The sequence below is a fragment of the Lycium ferocissimum genome, chromosome 9, assembly GCF_029784015.1.
Source record: "Lycium ferocissimum isolate CSIRO_LF1 chromosome 9, AGI_CSIRO_Lferr_CH_V1, whole genome shotgun sequence".
Classification (NCBI taxonomy): domain Eukaryota; kingdom Viridiplantae; phylum Streptophyta; class Magnoliopsida; order Solanales; family Solanaceae; genus Lycium; species Lycium ferocissimum.
In genome coordinates this window covers 62,766,863-62,786,916 of record NC_081350.1, presented here as the reverse complement: position 1 = coordinate 62,786,916, position 20,054 = coordinate 62,766,863, and the positions used below count along the sequence as shown (strand labels likewise).

Here is a 20,054-nt window from a genome sequence, read left to right as displayed (position 1 = left end):
TTTATGTTTCTTGTATTTTGAAGGATATTTTTTTGTATACAACTAATTTTAAATATAATAAAGTGAATACAGTGTAAAATTGGCTACAAATAAATACGGTTGAGTTGAATACATTTGACTTGGATTAAACTTAGTTGAATACATCTAACTTGAATGCATCGTAATTTGACATGAATACAATGAAATTTAACTTGAATACATGGTTCTTTGATAAAATTTTGAATACAATCTCTTAAGACGCGTCTATATACGAAATGTGATTAGCTAAAGTGTAGATATGCCTAAAAAATAACACCCAAATGTAGTCATTTATATAAGTTTCCCTATTTTTTTTTGTAACTCATTGTTGTAGTGAAGAGGATAGATTGAACTGGAGAGATTTTAGTGTCTACAGTTTATCCTCCCAAGTAGCTGTCAAGTATCAAAGAGGCTCATAATCTGCAAGATAGCAAGTATAATTCACATGTTATCCTTATTTCAAGTTCATTTTTCATTTTATACTACTCACTGTCACAAAATAAATATATTATACATTATTGACAGATAACATATATTTCCTCTTTAACAGCCAATAAATTTTCCCATCCCATCTCCCTCCACAATGATTCCTTTTGAGGAGCAAGCAAATTCTGATATATGGAACACCAATCATAGATATGCTTTAACTCGAAAGAAAATCAAAATTATCCTCATGTCTCCCAGTTGGAGTTCCAAATGCAGTAACAATATAATACTAATACATCGAATACATCGAATTGTCACTTCAGGATTATATCCTGCTGCATGGTACATACACTGGATGTCTCAGTTAATTCAGACCAGAGAGACACCATAGGTTGGAACTCAAACCAAATTCTCTCAGTACATATATAGGTTATGGCACAATAACAGGCAGAGAGAAGTCAACATACTCGTGTTAGTCGTGTACATACTTCAAAAGCTGTTTCTCCAAGGAATTATGAAATAGAACCTAACACAGCAATCAAATTGTGCAAACACTTGAACTCATTATCACAACATGACTTCTTACTGTCAAAATGACTATTAGTCTATTAGATGCAGATTATAGTGTCTTAGACTTGGAAAGCTCTCGCAACCCAAACCAGGGCGAGGGATGGAAAAGGGAGTTGTTTTCTATAGTTTCTCTTATGGCTGTTGACTAAACTAGATAGAGGATGCAAAGTGGAAGAGACTAGCTAACATACTCCGACCTACAGAACCATGACATTTCCCAACCCTTTGTCATTTAGCTGCTGAAATAGACATAACTACTAAATAACTTCTTTTTTTCATGGAGCCGATAACAAGAATGGAAGTGATAGATGACTTAAGATTCTATGCAGTCCAATAGAGACAGAGAGATAAGAAATATGGAAATATGTATTTGTCTCCCTTCCTTTTTACCCACTTATAGCCTGATTTATCTTTGGCAAAGGGTGCACGGGGCACATTGCAAAAGGCTCGTTTAAAGTTAGCCATTAAAAGTAATGTCGTGAATCTTCAAATAAAACACAAAGGAACACGTGGTCTTTTTTTGTTTTTAATATCATTAATAATGGTGGATAAGAACCTAACTTTTAATATGGTTCTCTCATTCATTTTTAAAACTTACAAATGTTCATACATCTAGACGGTCGTGTTGAAATGTGAAGAAAAAAATTGTGGATTAATGAGTGTCATCAAATTTCATTTGATAAACAATTGTGGCATTTTCCTCGCAGAAAATGAGAGAGAAGAAAACAAATAGTGACCAACAAACAGTGACCAACAATGGTTAGAGAAATACCATAATTTTCTACATAAGAATAGCTCCCACAAACGAAATAAGTTTTGCTGAAAAGTAACACGAGATTCAGTTACTTACGGAAGGTGAAAAACCATCATACGGGTTTTTCCCGGTCTTTGAATCAGATAAAAGCTCCCTAGCCGTGTTAATGCATGCTGACAACCCCCCAGGATAGCTTGAATTAAGTTTGGCAATCTCAGAAAAACCATAACAATAGCACTTTAGAAGTGTATTATTTACAGAGACTTGGAAATTCTGTATTATTTTTAGAGACTTGAAAATTCTGTAGAAAGAACATAAATGCGGTACAAAATAGTTTATCCTGAAGCTTGGATATATAAGATTCCATGCATAACACAGAAATATGGTCAACTGTTTAAAAGCTCAAAGTCAGACACAGCATAACCTGTTAGATACAGAATATAATGTTGGTAGTTTGATGCGTTAACAAAGACTGACCAAACTACAACAGATTGAAAGCACACCAGTTAGATGCCTCACTAAGAGAGTTTTTGAGCATCAATAGTTACCTATTTCCACAAATTCCACCACAGATTATCCACTAAGGAGTAGGAGAGAGAGATAAACGTATGCTCCGCAAGGAATCCAGAAGAGAAGGCTGCAAATAGACTAGCTCAGACCGAACATCTAGATCTTCAAAGATGAAACTAAAAGGAGGCCCCAATCGGTTTACATCCAACTATAATTTACTTTGACAATAAAGAAAAGATAACCGAATGCGACCCGGCTTGGCATAGCTTACAAAAATAAGAAATGTGAGACAAGCTAATTTATCGCATGAACTACTCCACTTGAAAATAATCATCAGACATACTACATAGAGATCCAGATACTGAATGGATGCTACCAATAGAATTTTCTGAAATCCTTCACATTCAAAACCAAAGCAAGATGATGCAAAAATTTAAGCAAACATAAATATCAACTAACGGATAGTACAACAGTGACAATAAGCAAAGAGACAGCAAAAACTAATAACACAGTAAGTTGACATAACGATTTTGGCTTAATAGAAGTTTATTTTAGATAATACAACACCAATATATCCCCTTATTATGTCGTTCCAAAATTTTGACTCTGCTTTAAAAATTTCCCTCCTAGATAATTCAGCATCCATTTTTATACTAAACAGATTGTTTGGTGGAGAGTGAAGGCGTGCGATATATGTTAGCTCCATAGCCGTTCTCGAGGTAATTGCGTAATACATTTCTTTAGGTTTACATTCCCGCCACAAAGAATCGATAAAATGAGCATGTGAAGATATTCTCCGAAGGTAAATTCATGCGTGAATCAGAGAAAACAAACAACAAATGGGGTGGTAGATTATGAGTTAATGAATCAAACATGAGCTCAAGGAAAATGTTAGACAAGCATCAAATTGGAGAAATTATAGCATACTATATTATGCGGTTGGAAAAATAGGTAGGAAATACATACATTATACGGATCATCACCAAAGCATCACATAGAGAAGGTTGAACCGCCGGGAGCGCGACCGAGATAGCGTGGATAACCGTTATTCAAAGGCTTCCTCCAAATAGAAATGTCGCCCTCCTTCTTTAATAATTCCCAACATAGGCGTTGAGTAAGATCCTCCATTTCGTATAACAATAAGGTACATAAATCATAAGCAACATTTCGTATTACCACAGTCAGAAACAGCTCAGGTAGCGATATAATGCTAAGGGAAAGACACCAAAACGATGGACATAGCATTTAATTTAAAAAAGAAGATTCACAACTCATAAAAATCTCGACTTTCTCTTGTGCTACATAAAGAGAAAGCTAAAGATGGACGCTTTGCGCAATTAGCTATAGTAAACTAGTCCCGAAGATTCATGTTTACATTTTAAACTCACAACACCTCTATTTGATGGTGCCCTATTGCTAGATAATGATAAAGTTGTTACCTTTAAATGGTGCAAAAGGTTCGCTTACGCGTATAAAATATAACTTCTACTAAGCATCCCGTTTTACCTCTAGAAGCAAAATGCCATCTTCATCGGAAAATCAAAGAACACCGTAGATAAGAAGCCGTAAATTAGGTTGGAAATAAGATCTACCCCTAATTAATATATATAATGTGGCAGAGGAAGAGAATAAGCCCCAAAAAATGCTTACATTGAGATACAAACTACAATTTCCTTATTAAAGAGAAATATCTGTAAAAGCTCGCAAGCTGGTTTTTTCTATTTCCGATATTATACCCACATGTCCACCATTTTTTTCCCTTTTTAATGAGGAGAATGACACTGGTTGTAGTTAAACGAAGAAAAGAATATTTTAAGACATGTCACAAGATCAAAACCTATCTTTACACCAGATAATTAGTACCATAACAAAACACTTCAGCTAAGTCTTGAAAGTAACAAAACTCTGAACGATTTCTTGGACAAAACTTGAGGATTAATAGAAATCTATAGTGAAATATACCATCACGGGTCCAATTTATGCTACATCTGGAACAATGTATCAAGTCAAATGCAGCTAGGAACAACGGGGACGTGTGTAGTGAATGCCGCTAACATAGCAGTACTCCACGTTCCAATGCAAATTGAACTCCGATTGCTATGCACATCTTTTGTTGCAATAGACAATGTGCTGACATTCGCGGTCCATCGTATATGTACCGAAACTCGCTATTCCACAATTAATATCCATGGCAACTCTTGTTCGTCGTACCAAAAGCAATTTCGAAACCATCTATAGCCGCATGAAAATAATAGCATAGTTAAGTAGTATTGATGAAACATAAACAAAGTAGGAAGTGGAGAAAGCAAGTACCTTGGAAATCGAATGTTGATTTGCACCATCTCCCGGAAATATGTATTTGTCTCCCTTCCTTTTTACCCACTTATGCCCTCGCTTTATCTTTGGCAAAGGGTGCACGGGGCACATTGGAAAACCGTCGTTTAAAGTTACGACTTTAAAAGTAATGTCGTGAATCTTCAAATAAAACACAAAAGGACCACGATCTCTTTTTTGTTTTTAATATCATTAATAATGGTGGATAAGAACCTAACTTTTAATATGGTTCTCTCATTCATTTTTAAAACTTACAAATGTTCATACATCTAGACAGACTGTGTTGAAATGTGAAGAAAAAAAATTGTGGATTAATGAGTGTCATCACAGCTCAAACCGGATTATTGTGGCATTTTCCTCTGTCCGGAAAAAGAGAGAGAAAACAAAAGACCAACAAATAGTGACCAACAATGGTTAGAGAAATACCATAATTTTCTACATAAGAATAGCTCCCACAAACAAAATAAGTTTTCTTTGAAAAGTAACACAAGATTCAGTTACTTACGGAAGGTGAAAAACCATCATACGGGTTTTTCCCGGTCTTTGAAACAGCTAAAAGCTCCCTAGCGGTGTTAATGTATGCTGACAACCCCCCAGGATAGCTTGAATTAAGTTTGGCAATCTGAGAAAAACCATGATAATAGCACTTTAGAAATGTATTATTTACAGAGACTTGGAAATTCTGTATTATTTTTAGAGACTTGAAAATTCTGTAGAAAGAACATAAATGCGGTACAAAATAGTTTATCCTGAAGCTTGGATATATAAGATTCCCTGCATAACACAGAAATACGGTCAACTGTTTAAAAGCTCAAAGTCAGACACAGCATAACCTGTTAGATACAGAATATAAGTTGGTAGTTTGATGCGTTAACAAAGACTGACCAAACTACAACAGATTGAAAGCATACCAGTTAGATGCCTCACTAAGAGAGTTTTTGAGCATCAATAGTTACCTATTTCCACAAATTCCACCACCAGATTATCCACTAAGGAGTAGGAGATAGAGATAAACGTATGCTCCGCAAGGAATCCATAAGAGAAGGATGCAAATAGACTAGCTCAGACCGAACATCTAGATCTTCAAAGATGAAACTAAAAGGAGGCCCCAATAGGTTTACATCCAACTATAATTTACTTTGACAATAAAGAAAAGATAACCGAATCTGACCTGGCTTGGCATAACTTACAAAAATAAGAAATGTGAGACAAGCTAATTTATCGCACTGAACTACTCCACTTGAAAATAATCATCGACATACTACATAGAGATCAGTATCGAATGGATGCTACCAATAGAATTTTCTCGAAATCCTTCACATTCAAAACCAAGCACGATGATGCAAAAAATTTAAGCAAACATAAATATCAACTAACGGATAGTACAACAGTGACAATAAGCAAAGAGACAGCAAAAACTAATAACACAGTAAGTTGACATAACGATTTTGGCTTAATAGAAGTTTATTTTAGATAATACAAGGCCTAGAACTAGCTTCATAGCATCTCAAAGTTAATAGGAAATCCTCCCATCACCCTCTGTAATCACATCTTTGAAAGCACCACCACTGGGAATCATAGGTAGAACGTGCTCCTGATGAGGTACGATCACATCCAACAAGTATGGGCCAGGAGTGTCCAACATCTTTTGAATGGCGGCTCTAACATCATCCTTGTGTGTCACTCTTGCAGCAGGTACGCCACAAGCCTCTGCGAATTTCAACATATTAGGAAAGATCTCTTCTTCATTAGCAGGATTCCCCAAGAAAGTGTGTGCTCTATTAGCCTTATAGAACCGATCCTCCCACTGAACCACCATACCTAAGTGTTGATTATTCAGCAACATAATCTTAACTGGAAGATTCTCCACCTTAATTGTTGCCAACTCCTGCACGTTCATGATAAAACTACCATCACCATCAATGTCAACCACAATCTCACCCGGTCTTCCAACAGCCGCACCTATAGCAGCAGGCAAACCAAATCCCATTGCTCCTAATCCGCCAGACGTCAACCATTGACGTGGCTTTTTGTACTTATAGTATTGAGCATCCCACATTTGATGTTGCCCTACACCAGTACTAATAATGGCACTTCCGTTAGTCAACTCATCTAACACCTGAATAGCATATTGCGGAGGGATGGCGTCACCAAAAGTTTTATAATTCAACGGGTACTTCACTTTCTGCTCGTTTAACTCGTTCCTCCAAGCAGAAAAGTCCAACTTCAGCTTACCTTCTTTACCCTCCAATATCGAATTCAAACCCTGCAACGCCAACTTAATATCTGCACAAATCGAAACATGAGGTATCTTGTTCTTTCCAATCTCAGCTGAATCAATATCAATGTGGACAATCTTTGCTCGGCTAGCAAAAGCTTCCAATTTACCCGTAACCCTATCATCAAACCTCACCCCAAACGCAAGCAACAAATCACTACTATCCACAGCATAATTTGCATAAACCGTCCCATGCATACCCAACATCGAAAGGGAAAGCTCATCCCCTGTCGGAAAAGCACCAAGACCCATCAAAGTACTCGTCACGGGTATCCCCGTAAGCTCGACAAATCGCCTCAACTCCTCACTCGAAAACGAACACCCACCACCCACATACAAAACAGGTTTTTTCGACTCGGAAATCAACCTAACAATCTGTTCCAAAAGCATCTCATTAGGCAATTTAGGCAACCTAGACAAGTAACCAGGCAACCTCATTGGTTCATCCCAATTCGGTATCACCAACTGTTGCTGTATATCTTTCGGCACATCAATCAAAACGGGTCCAGGCCTACCCGATTTCGCTAAGAAAAAACGCTTCCCTTACAACTCTAGGTATATCTTCCACATCCATAACAAGATAATTATGCTTAGTAATGGATCTAGTTACCTCAATAATAGGTGTTTCTTGAAATGCATCAGTACCAATCATCCTACGTGGCACTTGACCCGTAATAGCAACAATAGGAATACTATCCAACAACGCGTCTGCCAGGCCGCTTACGAGGTTTGTGGCCCCCGGGCCGGAGGTAGCAATGCAAACCCCGGGGCTGCCCGCCTGTGGCGCGTGCGTAACCCTCGCGAATACACCGTAACCCTTGTTCGGCTGCGAATACACCGATGGTTTTGGAACGCCTTGTTCGTGACGTGGCAGGACATTGCGGATGGTTTTGGAGCGCGTTAACGCTTGGTGGATCGGGGGGGGAAAAACGGGAAATGAAGGTGGCGCCACCTGGGGGCAGCGAATACGTCGGGTCACGCCTTCGCGTTCGAGGGCCTCTACCCGAGGTTTGTGGGGCCGGAGCGCGGAAAGGGATTTTCTGTGGCCCCCTGGTGGTTACATCGTTAACATGGGGTTCGTGGGAAGGGGTGGATTTGGAGAAGGGTTTTGGAGAAAGAAGGTGGGCTCCATTGTATTGTAAGGGGTTGTGGTTTCGAAAGAGAGGGCTACAAATATGGAGTTTGGGTGTCTTTATATAATGTTTAATTTAGTAAACGACGCTAGCGAAATTGAACGAGGCCCTACTACAACTTGTGGCTGTGGTAAAGCGCAAATGGAACAAAGATTATTGGGGGTTTGTGGGGCCGACGTGGAAATGAAGAAATGGGATGTTAGAATATTCAATCAAATCTCTATATGACAACATTATTGGGTTCAAAAAATTTTGATTATTGTTATACACTTATAATAACATTAACATTTAAATATTATTTGATTGGAGATGGAGCCGCTAGAAATAATGGGGGTTCATTCGAACCCCACCATTATTATCTTGTATATACAAAGCTACATGTTTCTATGCGAATTTTAACATTGAAAGTTAAAATTATTTTTTATGTATATATAGTTGATACTGAACCCCCTTGGCTTCTTTGTTTGTTTACTACTATATATATTTTTGAACCCCCTTAGTGAAAATCTTGGTTCCGCCATTGGTTATAGGCGGAAAAGATGCATAAAATTTTTTATTTTATTTTTTATTTTTTATTTTCAAATTCTAAGCTTAATCATTTTTTAGTCCATAATCAAAAGGAAAATCTTTTAATGATTAAATATAAAGTTATATGAATGATTTTACACAAATATTCAAAACTTATTTTGAATTAAAATTTAAAAATCTTCTTTTTTTAAATCTCTAGAGCCAATTGGTAATTCAGAAATTGAAACGGAGAGAGTATAATGTTTAATTTAATACTCATTTACTACGAGGGGCTGGCACCACAAAATAAGACGGGGGCCCTACTACAACTTGATTGAATGCAGCGTGAATTGCGAAAATGTAAATATGCAAATGGAACAAAGATTATTACTACTATTAATAGAGGCCGACAAATAAGAAATGTAAGATGTTAGAATATACAATCAAATTTCTGGTGTGATAACATGGGTTCAAAATTTTTTGGTTTTCATAGCTAATGATTGTTATACCACTTATAATAACATTGACATGTAAATATACTAGAAATTAGAAGGAAAAAGAAAAGTGGAAGTAATGTTATTCTAATCTAGTCTAGTAAATAAAAATGGAAGAGGAAAAATAAACTATTGGAAAAGAACGTTAGCTGTTAGTGAAACAATGTAAATAGTGTACTTGAATACGACATTAAACGTCTAAGTTATATGTACTGATGTTATAACATATTTTTAAACAGTCAATGTAATTTACTAATTTGTTATAACATGATATTTGACAAGTATAAATATTAGATATTGGAATTCTCCAACTAGACTTCGGTAAAAATCAGGGGTAATTTAGGTGTTAAAAAAAAAGTCACATGAACTCATAGTCATCCGATTAAACTCGGTATATTATGTGTATAATTCTTAAAATATATCTAGTATTACTTTTGAAAGCCATGCTACAAAAGACTTAGTGGTGCACTTGATTGAAAGTTAAGTTATTTATCTAGAGGTTCAAGGATCAATCTCCACTTCATGCATTTTTTTCTCCTATTTTTAGTAGTGCACCGACACAAATGAAAAAGGAGAGAAACTCATACCTCTTTTTTTCCATATTTTTAGAGAATTAAAAAAAAAAAACCTTATGAATATATATATTTTACTTTCAAGGAAAATATCAGTGTCAACAATACCGTCGTTAAAATAACATATTCTAGCATTTTATGGGATGCACTACAATTTGTAACAAGGCAACTAATGTAATAAAGTCTTGATTTAATAACCAACTTAGTGGAGACTTGATCAGTTGTCGAATATTCTTTTGAGAATTCAAATTTCTTTTACTCTCTTATACGTAAAAGGAAAAAAAAATACGTATCTGGCAATTTAACCATTGTTAGAAAAAGAATGCTACACGAATTTTGCAAAGAAAAAAAAAACTTCATTATTGATTTTGACTTAACTGTTTCTCAAAAGGAATTATCGAAAAAGTATACCAAATTGATTCATGAATACTAGTCTCCGATAAATTACTTTGAAATAGTGATTCATTTTCAATTAGCAATTGTAAAAACATTTTTTGCGCGGATGGCCTTCTTTTGGGGTGGTCTTTAATTTTTGTCCCTTAAATGGTGGTCTTTAACACCTTCGAGGTCCCGGAGGTCCCGGGGTTCGAACCCTTACTCAATAAAAAAAAAATAAAAAATTGCAAGACATAGTTAAGTAAGATTCGCCTAACTTATGCCTTAAGGCTTAAAGTAAACTTTTACCCAAAATTAGGCCTTAAGGCCTAAATTTTGCTCAAAGTTAGGCCTTAAGATAGAGGTTTGCAAAATTCTAGCAATTTTTTTTCTTCTTTTTTTTTTTTTTTTTTTTTTTTTTTGGGGGGGGGGGGGGTCACAGAGTAGCATGAAACCCAACTTATGCCTTAAGGCATATGCCCTGCGAATCTCAACTTATGCCTTGCGACATTTTTTTAAATTTTTAACTGAGCGGGAGTTCAAACCTAGAACCAATAGGCTTTTAGCGAAGGACAAAAATTAAAGACCACTGGTTTGAGGGCCGAAAATTCCAGCGAAGGCCAATCCTGCAAATCGCCCTTGTAAAAATGGCTATTTATCAGAATCATTCTTTTATAGAAATGAGTCTGATAACTCTATGGGTTGGGCCAATCCAAATATGTGTAAAGGCTCTTTAGGTGATTTGCACAAATAGGCAGGTTCGCGCCGCTATTCAGAGTTTGTCCCCAATTATGAGTTATGACAATTGTACGCAAACAACTTTTTAAAGTTTAAATGCAACAAATTTAGACCAAAATAGATGATGCCATACACAATTTGAGAAAAATTAGAGGTGATTCAGATTGATTTGGAGTAAAAAATCAAATTCAAAAAGCGCCACTACGACATGTGTATATCCTTTATATATTGTGTATATCAGTGTATATATTACACAGATTTTTATTGATATACACAAATATACATGATATACGAGATGAGGGAAATAAGAGAATATACAGTCAAACCTCTCTATAATAGCAGCGTTTGTCCGAAAATTTCATGGCCGATATAGTGAGTTGTTGTTATATAGTATACTGGCATTTGATGTTTAGATCTCATTTAGATGTTTTAAACAAAAGTGCGCCAAGAATTATTTTTCTGTACATTTTATGTTATAAAGGAAAACAACATACTTGTTAATTTTAAAATCTAAATTGATTTTCATATCTCATTAATTAAACATTGAAAAGACCAATAAATTACTAATAAATCCATAACTAGTTGTACCAGAACGATAAATAAAAAAAAATCCAAGGAACATATGCATTTAAAATTAATTGAGAATTTAAATATTTCAAGTTTGATGCATGAATTCTACAATTGTAGGTTGTTTCACCTATTTGTGACACTATGACGCTTGAATTGATAAAGAATTTTGTCCAAATTTTCAGCAAAAGGGAATTCAATAGTTGTCTAAGAGTTTAACAATTGACTCTTCGTACTTAAAACTACCATCACCATCAATGTCAACCACAATCTCACCCGGTCTTCCAACAGCCGCACCTATAGCAGCAGGCAAACCAAATCCCATTGCTCCTAATCCGCCAGACGTCAACCATTGGCGTGGCTTTTTGTACTTATAGTATTGAGCAGCCCACATTTGATGTTGCCCCACACCAGTACTAATAATGGCACTTCCGTTAGTCAACTCATCTAACACCTGAATAGCATATTGCGGAGGGATGGCGTCACCAAAAGTTTTATAATTCAACGGGTACTTCACTTTCTGCTCGTTTAACTCGTTCCTCCAAGCAGAAAATATAGTGAAGCACTTTAAGGCAATGGTAAATGTACTGGAGAAAGTAAGACTTAATACAGTTGCTTGTATGGAGGTGAGGTTGTACCCCATTTTGCATTAACACTGATAGCTGAGGCTAAACACAGTGCTAAGCTTATTGTATGGTGGATAAGTTTTGAACACTTCATTGATTGGTGATATCATTTCCAACAGCATGAGCCGGCAGCTGGGGTTAAGTCTTTTTTTTTTTTTTCTTTTCTTTTTTCTTTTTTCTATTGAAGGAAAGAAAATATAGTGAAGCACTTGGGAAGTGGGAATCTGCTCTACTTTTGATGCCAGATCGTGCCATTCTACATGAACAGAAGGCTCAAATTTTGCTTGAACTTGGAGAAACATGGAAGGCGCTAAAAGCTGCTACTCGTATGTTTTTACACTTAGATTAATTTGAATGAATTCTCCTCATTTGTTGAGCAAGTTATTCTTAGATAATGCTATTTGCACTTTACACTTGGATTTATTTTCAATGTTATATCTCATGAAAGGTTGTGGACCTACTTTTAGCTCTGAAGCTTCTTAATGCCTACTTTTGACACATCTTTAAGGTTATGGATAAATCTGACAAATATATCATTTCAAATATGATTTTGATACCAGGCAAATGTGGTAACCTAGAGCAATACTAAGTTTATTTTTTTTAATTTTTACTTTTCCTTAATATTTTTCATTTTTACTTTTCCTTAACGTGAGGAAATTTTCTTTTCCACATTCTTCCCATTGTAAATCTATATCTGGCATAGAGATATTCAAAGTTGGCTTTTAGCCTACTTTCATGGTCAATAATGCCCTTATAAGTCATTGATCTGCATTTGTATATAAAATAACTTCTGATGATATAATTTCATGACTCACCTGCTTCCTGTTTGAACAGGTGCAACTGAGTTGGAACCAAGCTGGGGTGAGGTGTGTGAAACTGTCTGCTATTGTTTCACCTGCTGTAAATATACCTGCTTTAGGAATGTAAATGCAACTCACGGTGCACTGCCATAATTGGGATCCCACACCACCCTTGCTTATATCGTGGGGGATCCTTCTGAACAATGTAACATTGATTTTTATCTATGATCTGTGCAGTTTCAATACTTGTAAGACTAATTTGTCAATATGGGTTAGTTTTAATAGACAAAGTCCTCTGACTTTCAGCCTTAATTATTCACCCAATGTGAACATTATTTGCTCTTCTTTCATCTATTCCCTAGACCATGCAAATTCAATGCTTCTTTGTCTTCACTTGGTAATAAAGTACTTGTTTTAGAGTGTAAGACTGATAATTAGTAGCATACCGACAAACTATCTCATGATAGAAGCAGCTTTGCACTTTGAGTTTCCTGGTCATACTTGCATGCATAATTAAGCTTAGAGCTCTATGGGATGATCAAGCAAAAGGCACAAGCTCTTCTTCTATTCCTTTTTTTCCTCATATCCGAACTATTTACAGCTTTGCAAAATGAAGCTTAGACTAAAAAGCAGTTGACTGCAAGCTTGTCAAATTCAACTACCTCTTAGAATGGACACTACTTTATTCCAGTGCTTATTGCTAGTTCTTCTGTCTGCTGCAGGCGTGGGTCACCCTTGGTGGGGCACAGCTGAATTACGGTGAGCCCGATAGTGCTATCGAAAGCTTAGACAGAGCACTAGCCATCAAGGTATAGATTGAATTTTGTTACTAATGCTCACGCCTGCTTTCTCTTGGGGTCCTTTTTTCACTGAGATGTTTCCTTGGTTGCTCCCTCGTGAGTAAATGAATGTTATTTGAATAATACTCCAGTGTCAGCATTACCTTTGTATCTGGAGAACAAACTGTCTTATGACATTTAAGCAATTGCCAAACTCTATTGATCTTGCTTTTGTCACATCCTAGCTCTGAAATGTCAGTGGAATATTGTGCCAAGCATGTTATTGACTTGTTTTGCTTCTTTATTTGATGCAAGCTGCCTTGCATCATATTCAGAGGAGAAAACAGTTACAGACATATTTATGCACCCAAGTGGACAAAACTGAGACTTGTTTTGCAGCCCTGATAAGATCCTGCAGAGGCGCGTAATGATCGACAATGCTGCGCAGTAATAGCATCATGTGTATTCAGAGGAGAAAACAGTTACAGACATCTTAAAATGTCTACTTGTAATATAGATTTGAGCATTTGCTTCGTTAGTTTGAACAGATTAGTAAAATCTACAGCTTCTGCTGTCAAGTCAACGGACAAAGGTGCATCTGAGAGTTAGCTAGTGAAAAGGTTTGAAAACGTATGGGGGTAACTTGTAACATGCATTCTTAAATGGATGCTGAACGCCTTGTTGACTGATAACAACATGATAAGATCCTGAAGTTAGGGAATGTCTTCTGTCACATTTGATATTCGAGTTCTCATTTTACAAACCACTTGCTCAAAATGCCGGCGCAGTAATCAGGAGTTGTATGTGTGCATATCAGTGAGGAGAGAATATGCTGTCAAGAAGCGTTGTATACAGAGCTACCATGATTCATGCAATAATCGAGTCCTATCGGTCTTTTGATCCTAAAGCAGCTGATTCCTCCTGGTAGTTCAGAGTTTTAGCAGCATTTAGAAGCATTTCCACGCCTCCAGATTTATGTAAACCTTCCTCATTCTTACCTTTTGGTACACCTAATCCTGCACATTGTTCATTTTTCTTCTTCAATTCATTTTGCAAAGTCTCAAATGTCCTTTTTGCTTTGTGTATACGCTGTATCTGCACATTACATTTTTTGCAAAACCATTTCCCACTAGGTATTGAAGTCTGTGGTGGCTGCATGCAGAAAATATGATAAGCGTGATCGCAGCCGTCACAAAGTACAATTTTGTCATCATCACAATCTTTAAGGCAAGCTCTACAGAGACACGACGGGCAGTACCAGCAAGGGCCATAAACATCCAACTGCTTTCTAGTCAAGCACCTCTCATGGTAACATTTGTGAGGGCAGAAGGGATGACCACATTCTCTAAAATCTTCATCACTCCTCACCTCAGTTTTACATATGTTGCAACAGTGCGGCAAATCACCAACTCCTTCAGACAGTTTTTCTTCATCCTCTAAACCATTTGCACTCTCCTCCAAATCCAGAAGCATGTCTTCAGATGTAAGGTCTTCAACCACATCTTCAATAATCACTGATCTAGACGCATTGAGTCTTTCACATACTACACAGTTGTCATGGGGCGATTCAATTCCTTTCGCAGTACATTTGGCACAATACCAACTTCTTAGGGGAATATCTTTAACAATAGGCTCAACACAAGAGACATGGTAAATCTCCTCACATGAATCACAAGCTAAACTATCCGTGCCATCTGCTTTTTCCCCACAACATTGGCAAGCACATCTTTTATTTACACCATAGGTCTCTGCTTCTTCCATTTTAGCAACTAACTGTCAACATCAAAAAGAAAAGAAAATATAGTAAACTTGAAGTTCCTAATACTTAAATATATCTATCAGTTTCAAGTTGTGGAAAGAATTGAAAATACGACGCCAAGGCAATCCCTCAGGATTTTGGTGATTTTTACTTGGTCAGTTTCATAGAGTAGGTATCAAATTGCAGCCCTGAGTCCAAGCCAGAAGCAAGATTTTTTTTCCTTAATACTTTTATATTTGAACGAAGAGAATAATTTCAAGAATGTGGATCCTTAAGAATTGAAACCAAAAGCAAAACAAATATGCAGCGAGCTTTTTTTTTTTTTTTTTCCCATATGGTGGTGTTCAGGCCAGTTGGACACACCTCCACTATTCTATCGGGTACCTGCTACCTTGCCCTAGCACAGGTGCCCAATAAACTCAGCACCAAGGCTTACACACATCGGAAGAAATCACCTAGTATAATTTTGGCTCTGCTGGGATTTGAAACTTGGGTCCCTAGGTCACACCCTCGGTCCAGTGAGCATTATATAAGGCAGGTGCCTATATCTCCCCAAAAAGGGCTTTTTTTAGATGGTATCTTCCCATAAAGGGCTTGCAACACCACTTTTAGGAGCTTGGCAACACTGTTTGCCTGAGTGGTTCCCCAAGAAATCTGGAATAACTGCAAGTACTTGGTTGGTAGCGGGCATATGTCACAACCAAATTTCCATAATTGGGAGGTTTACATTGAGTGAGAAATTTTATGAAACAAGAACAGTGAACAATTTGAAATTTTTGGCCCGACAATTTCACGCGCTTTTTCTCCTCCAAGCAGCAAACTAGAGAACAACCAAAACCACCTGAAGAACAGTCTACCACTAACAATGGAAATACTAAAGCATTACATAAAAGAAGACTTGCCTCCTCTTTTGCATCTTCAGTGTTTTCAAGCATTGAACTGCTCACCTAAAGAGGTAAGAGGTTAAAATCATAGTCAATTTCACCAGCAGTGTGTGCAAAAGACAGAAGCAGCTCAATGAACCAAGTGTTAGCAAGAAACCACATACCTGAGCACGGAAACAAGCCCTTGATATTTCTGAAAGGCTCTTTGAAAGAGCAATCATTTCACTGCCAACTTCATGAAGCTTTGTCCACATCTGCAAATAATTCACATAAGATACATGAGTTAGTCGTCTGAACCATCCAATGGTTAATTATATTATAGACCACTGACGAGGTGATATTTTCAGAAGTATGCATCAACTATTAAGAAATATTTCATAGTTTTAGTTGACTAAGAATATCCCATACCCCCAAATATATCGGTACTGATATGCCAACACAAATCATGAATCCACTAATATGGATTTAGCACTCGTCTATCAAAATTCAAAAGTGTTATATCCTTTCCAACAAGATCGCAAAACTACCAATATATCAGTGCAAATACATCATTAAAACACAGCTTGACTGTGATATACCCCGTCAAACAGTCAGGGCCCCAATATATATTCTGGTGTAATAGCAGTAGGGTAGATAGCCTGGATCAGTACATGGATTTCTTAAGCTCGCTAGGAGGGATTACTTGATGTGTTGATGTTTCTTATGCTTGTTGGTTTTTGTACCTTTCTGTACCATCTTGGTACTCTATTAATAATCCAAATTTCTGGAATCTGACAATCACCACAATGGTTGAGCAAAAGCCTATAAAACTGTCTATGCTTTGCTGTTTGACTGCAGTTCTGGTTTAAAGATATGCAAGGAAACCAAGACATGGGCCCAGTTTCAGAAGAATCGGGATGTTTTTCGACTGCTGAAGGACCAGTTTCACTTCCTGCAGATGTCTTCTTCTCGGCTGTTAGTCTATCAGGGACTCCAGAAGCTATTTTTGAGGATTTCCACGTAGTTGTACCATCATCAGGTCCACGCAGATATGAGCATCTTTCACCTTTATTGCAATAGCCATTGAAATAGAAGTAACAGGGAAAATTTGTCTTGTTAACAGGCACTGCAGATTTATTGGGTGGAGGAGCAGGTTCAGATGATGTCTCAGCACGGCTCTCTAATGGCTGAGGAAATGGACAGAGAAAAATTAGCACGATCAAAGAATTTAAAATAACAAGTTCAAGAAAAAAAAAAAATATGAAAGGTCAGACAAATATTTGCTTTAAAGCATCTCATTTCTAGTTTGCTTGGTCCTTAAGCAATCCATAACATTTAAGTCATATAAGGTAATGTTCAACCAAACAAGAACTCAGACACAAAAACCTTCTGCCTCTGGAAGATCTAACAACCATTCTCAAAGTACTTTTCGTTGTTCTTTTGGAGTATTGTAAATCCACCTCCCAAACCACCCTTCCCAACACTGACATTTTTCCACTTTGCTCCCTTTGGTGACTCGAATCCCGAACCTCATGGTTGGAGATGCACAGTCATTCAACTAAGCTATCCCTCCTAATTAACCAGTCTCAAGGTACTTAACTTATTTATACCCCCAAAAGCCTCTTTTCTGTTCCACTAATATGAGCACTTATTAGAGTCTTATATATGCGCATACATGATTGACAATATTCATTTATGGCAGAATTGAACATGAAAATCTTACAGCCAAGTGACAAAAGGAGAAGAATGTTCTCAGTTACTGTTCATAATATGAACTTCTTATGTATAAACTACCCACTAACAGTGAGGTATATTGCTGAATTCTCCTGTGGCTTGAGAAAAATGGAGAGAAACAAGTAGGAGGTACACCAATCACCAAGGCATTGTGATTTAGGGGAATGAGGGAGCAGAACCAAAAGTTTCCTCAACAGGAAGAATTTCTAGGAGTTAAAATAATGCTTCTGAACTGATCCGTTGTTATCTTTTTGGTATATCCTCGAAGTTTACAAGCAAGAATAGCTGTTGTTTCTTTAAATATTTTACATATGACATGAGGTTTTTATAATTTCACATAAGAAAATCATTCAGCAGAAAGGGCTACAGACGTAAATTCGGATGAGTGTACTCTGTCCTTCACAATAATGTCATTTTCAAGATACTTATATAAAACCAATAAAAAAGGAAACATTGATTTCCATTTAAAAGGTTTACACAACTGCCTCAATTTGATCACTCATGCAAAAGGGAATTTATAGGCTTCCACCTTGGGCAAGGGAAGGGAGAAGAAAGTAAAAAGGATACCAAATTATCTAATTTCATATAAGAATTTACACGAACAAGATGGTACAACATATGGAGACCCACAAAAACTAACATCAAACTTTAATTTGACATAAGATAACTCAGGTAAACTTGCATAAGTGAATGCAATATTAGCAGTACCGAAAAGAAGGTACCCACTAACCCAACCCCTTAGGGTGACCCAACCTAAGCTTTCTTTTATGATAGGTCACACTTAGGACAATTACACTTTGTAGACGGTCTATCTAACCTCCAGAATGGTAGATCCACCACGACCTAAAAAGTAGGCTACCTCAACTAGATATGTCATAGTAAATAAATCAGGTGAGAAAAGTTTATAGATATACTTGATAGAGTGTTGTTTGATGGTGTAAGAGAAATCGTTTTGAAAGAGAATATCCAACTCAATTTATTAACGTCCATTGTTTAAGATCTAGCTAGAGTATATGATTTCAAAAACATGAAATTTCTTATGAACAAAAATTATATATGAAGAGCACCAGGCAGAACAAGAGATGTTGGTGAACACTTAAACCTTTAGATATAATTGCACAGCTTTTTAATTAATTCAGTGATTTGCGTATTTAGAGGACCCTAAAATTTCAAATTTCAAATTTCCTCGTTGCTTCTAAAGAATTTGCACCATACACTTTCAAGAGAAGAATTGGAACTTGTGCTCTAGGCTAGTTAAAATTTCCCAGGGACATGGTTGCCGAGGATTTGGCGAACACAAACAAGTCTTCAGTAGCCAGTAAATTTTAGTGGAGATCTATATTTCTTGACTTCTAATGATAGGAAAAGTGCTTCTTTAACAAGAAGATATCTCGTTTTCTTGGGTGACAAAGGTCTCGAGGAGCCAGTAATTTTTGGTGGAGATCGATATTTCTTGACTCATGATGGTAGGAAAAGTGCTTCTTCGACATGAAGATGTCTCATTTTCTTGGGAAAAGGAGATAAAGACTAACAAGATATCTACCTGTCGAAGAAGCACTTCTCCCATCAAGAGTCAAGAGACATAGATTTCTAAACAAATTTACTGGCTCCTCAAGACTTATGCCAGCCATAATCAATGGCAGCTACATGACTCGGGGGGGATTTTAACAAGCCTAGAGCTCAATTTCCAAATTCTTCTCCTGAGAAGAGTACAGTGCAATATTCTTTAGCAGCAACAAGATATTTGAAACCGCAAAAGTCCTCGAAATAACTTAAATGACTAAAAACCAACACAATTATCTAAGTATTTAATTGTTCCCTAAAATCTATTGTATTCTTTACTTTTTCTGGTTCGTCCTCTTCATATATCTTTTATTCATAAAAAATTCATGTTGTAGAAATCATAAACTCTAACAAACTTCAAAACAAGGACGTTGATATATCTAAAATTAGATATACTCTCTCAATATGATTTCCATTACTATATTTGTAAAACTTTCCCACCAACCTTTATTTACTACTCCCTCTGTTCCAAATGTGGCTTTGTTTGACTAGGCACGGAGTTTAAGATAGAAAAGACTTTTGAAACTTGTCTAAAGTAAGCCATTGATATTTTTGTGGCTATAAATCATCTCATTAAGCATAAAATGAGAATTTTAAAATTAAAATATTTATATATATAGGTGTTATTTTTTTTGGAACAGACTAAAAAGGAAA

The 20,054-nt window shown here is 36.5% G+C and overlaps 3 protein-coding genes across 3 annotated transcripts; 1 reads left to right on the top strand and 2 right to left on the bottom strand.

Moving 5' to 3' along the window:
- Nucleotides 1–5,957: 5,957 nt before the first annotated feature.
- On the bottom strand, nt 5,958–11,670 carry LOC132032145 (acetolactate synthase 2, chloroplastic-like). The gene is given in 3 exon segments (XM_059421926.1): nt 5,958–7,424; nt 7,426–7,842; nt 11,497–11,670. Coding segments are annotated over 3 exon segments (1,890 nt in total). The 3' UTR covers nt 5,958–6,125.
- Nucleotides 11,671–11,851: 181 nt separating this feature from the next.
- Nucleotides 11,852–13,733, top strand: LOC132032144 (uncharacterized). Its single transcript, XM_059421925.1, has 4 exons — nt 11,852–11,894; nt 12,046–12,228; nt 12,737–12,768; nt 13,425–13,733. The coding sequence occupies exons 1-4, from the start codon at nt 11,852–11,854 to the stop codon at nt 13,515–13,517; spliced, it is 351 nt and encodes a 116-aa protein (XP_059277908.1). The 3' UTR covers nt 13,518–13,733.
- A 597-nt stretch (nt 13,734–14,330) lies between these two features.
- LOC132031456 (PHD finger protein EHD3) lies at nt 14,331–16,479 on the bottom strand. The gene is made up of 3 exons (XM_059421434.1): nt 16,289–16,479; nt 16,139–16,187; nt 14,331–15,250 (listed from the first exon to the last, which is right to left on the bottom strand). Exons 1-3 carry the CDS (start codon nt 16,376–16,378, stop codon nt 14,367–14,369), a joined length of 1,023 nt encoding a protein of 340 aa, XP_059277417.1. The 5' UTR covers nt 16,379–16,479; the 3' UTR covers nt 14,331–14,366.
- Nucleotides 16,480–20,054: the final 3,575 nt, after the last annotated feature.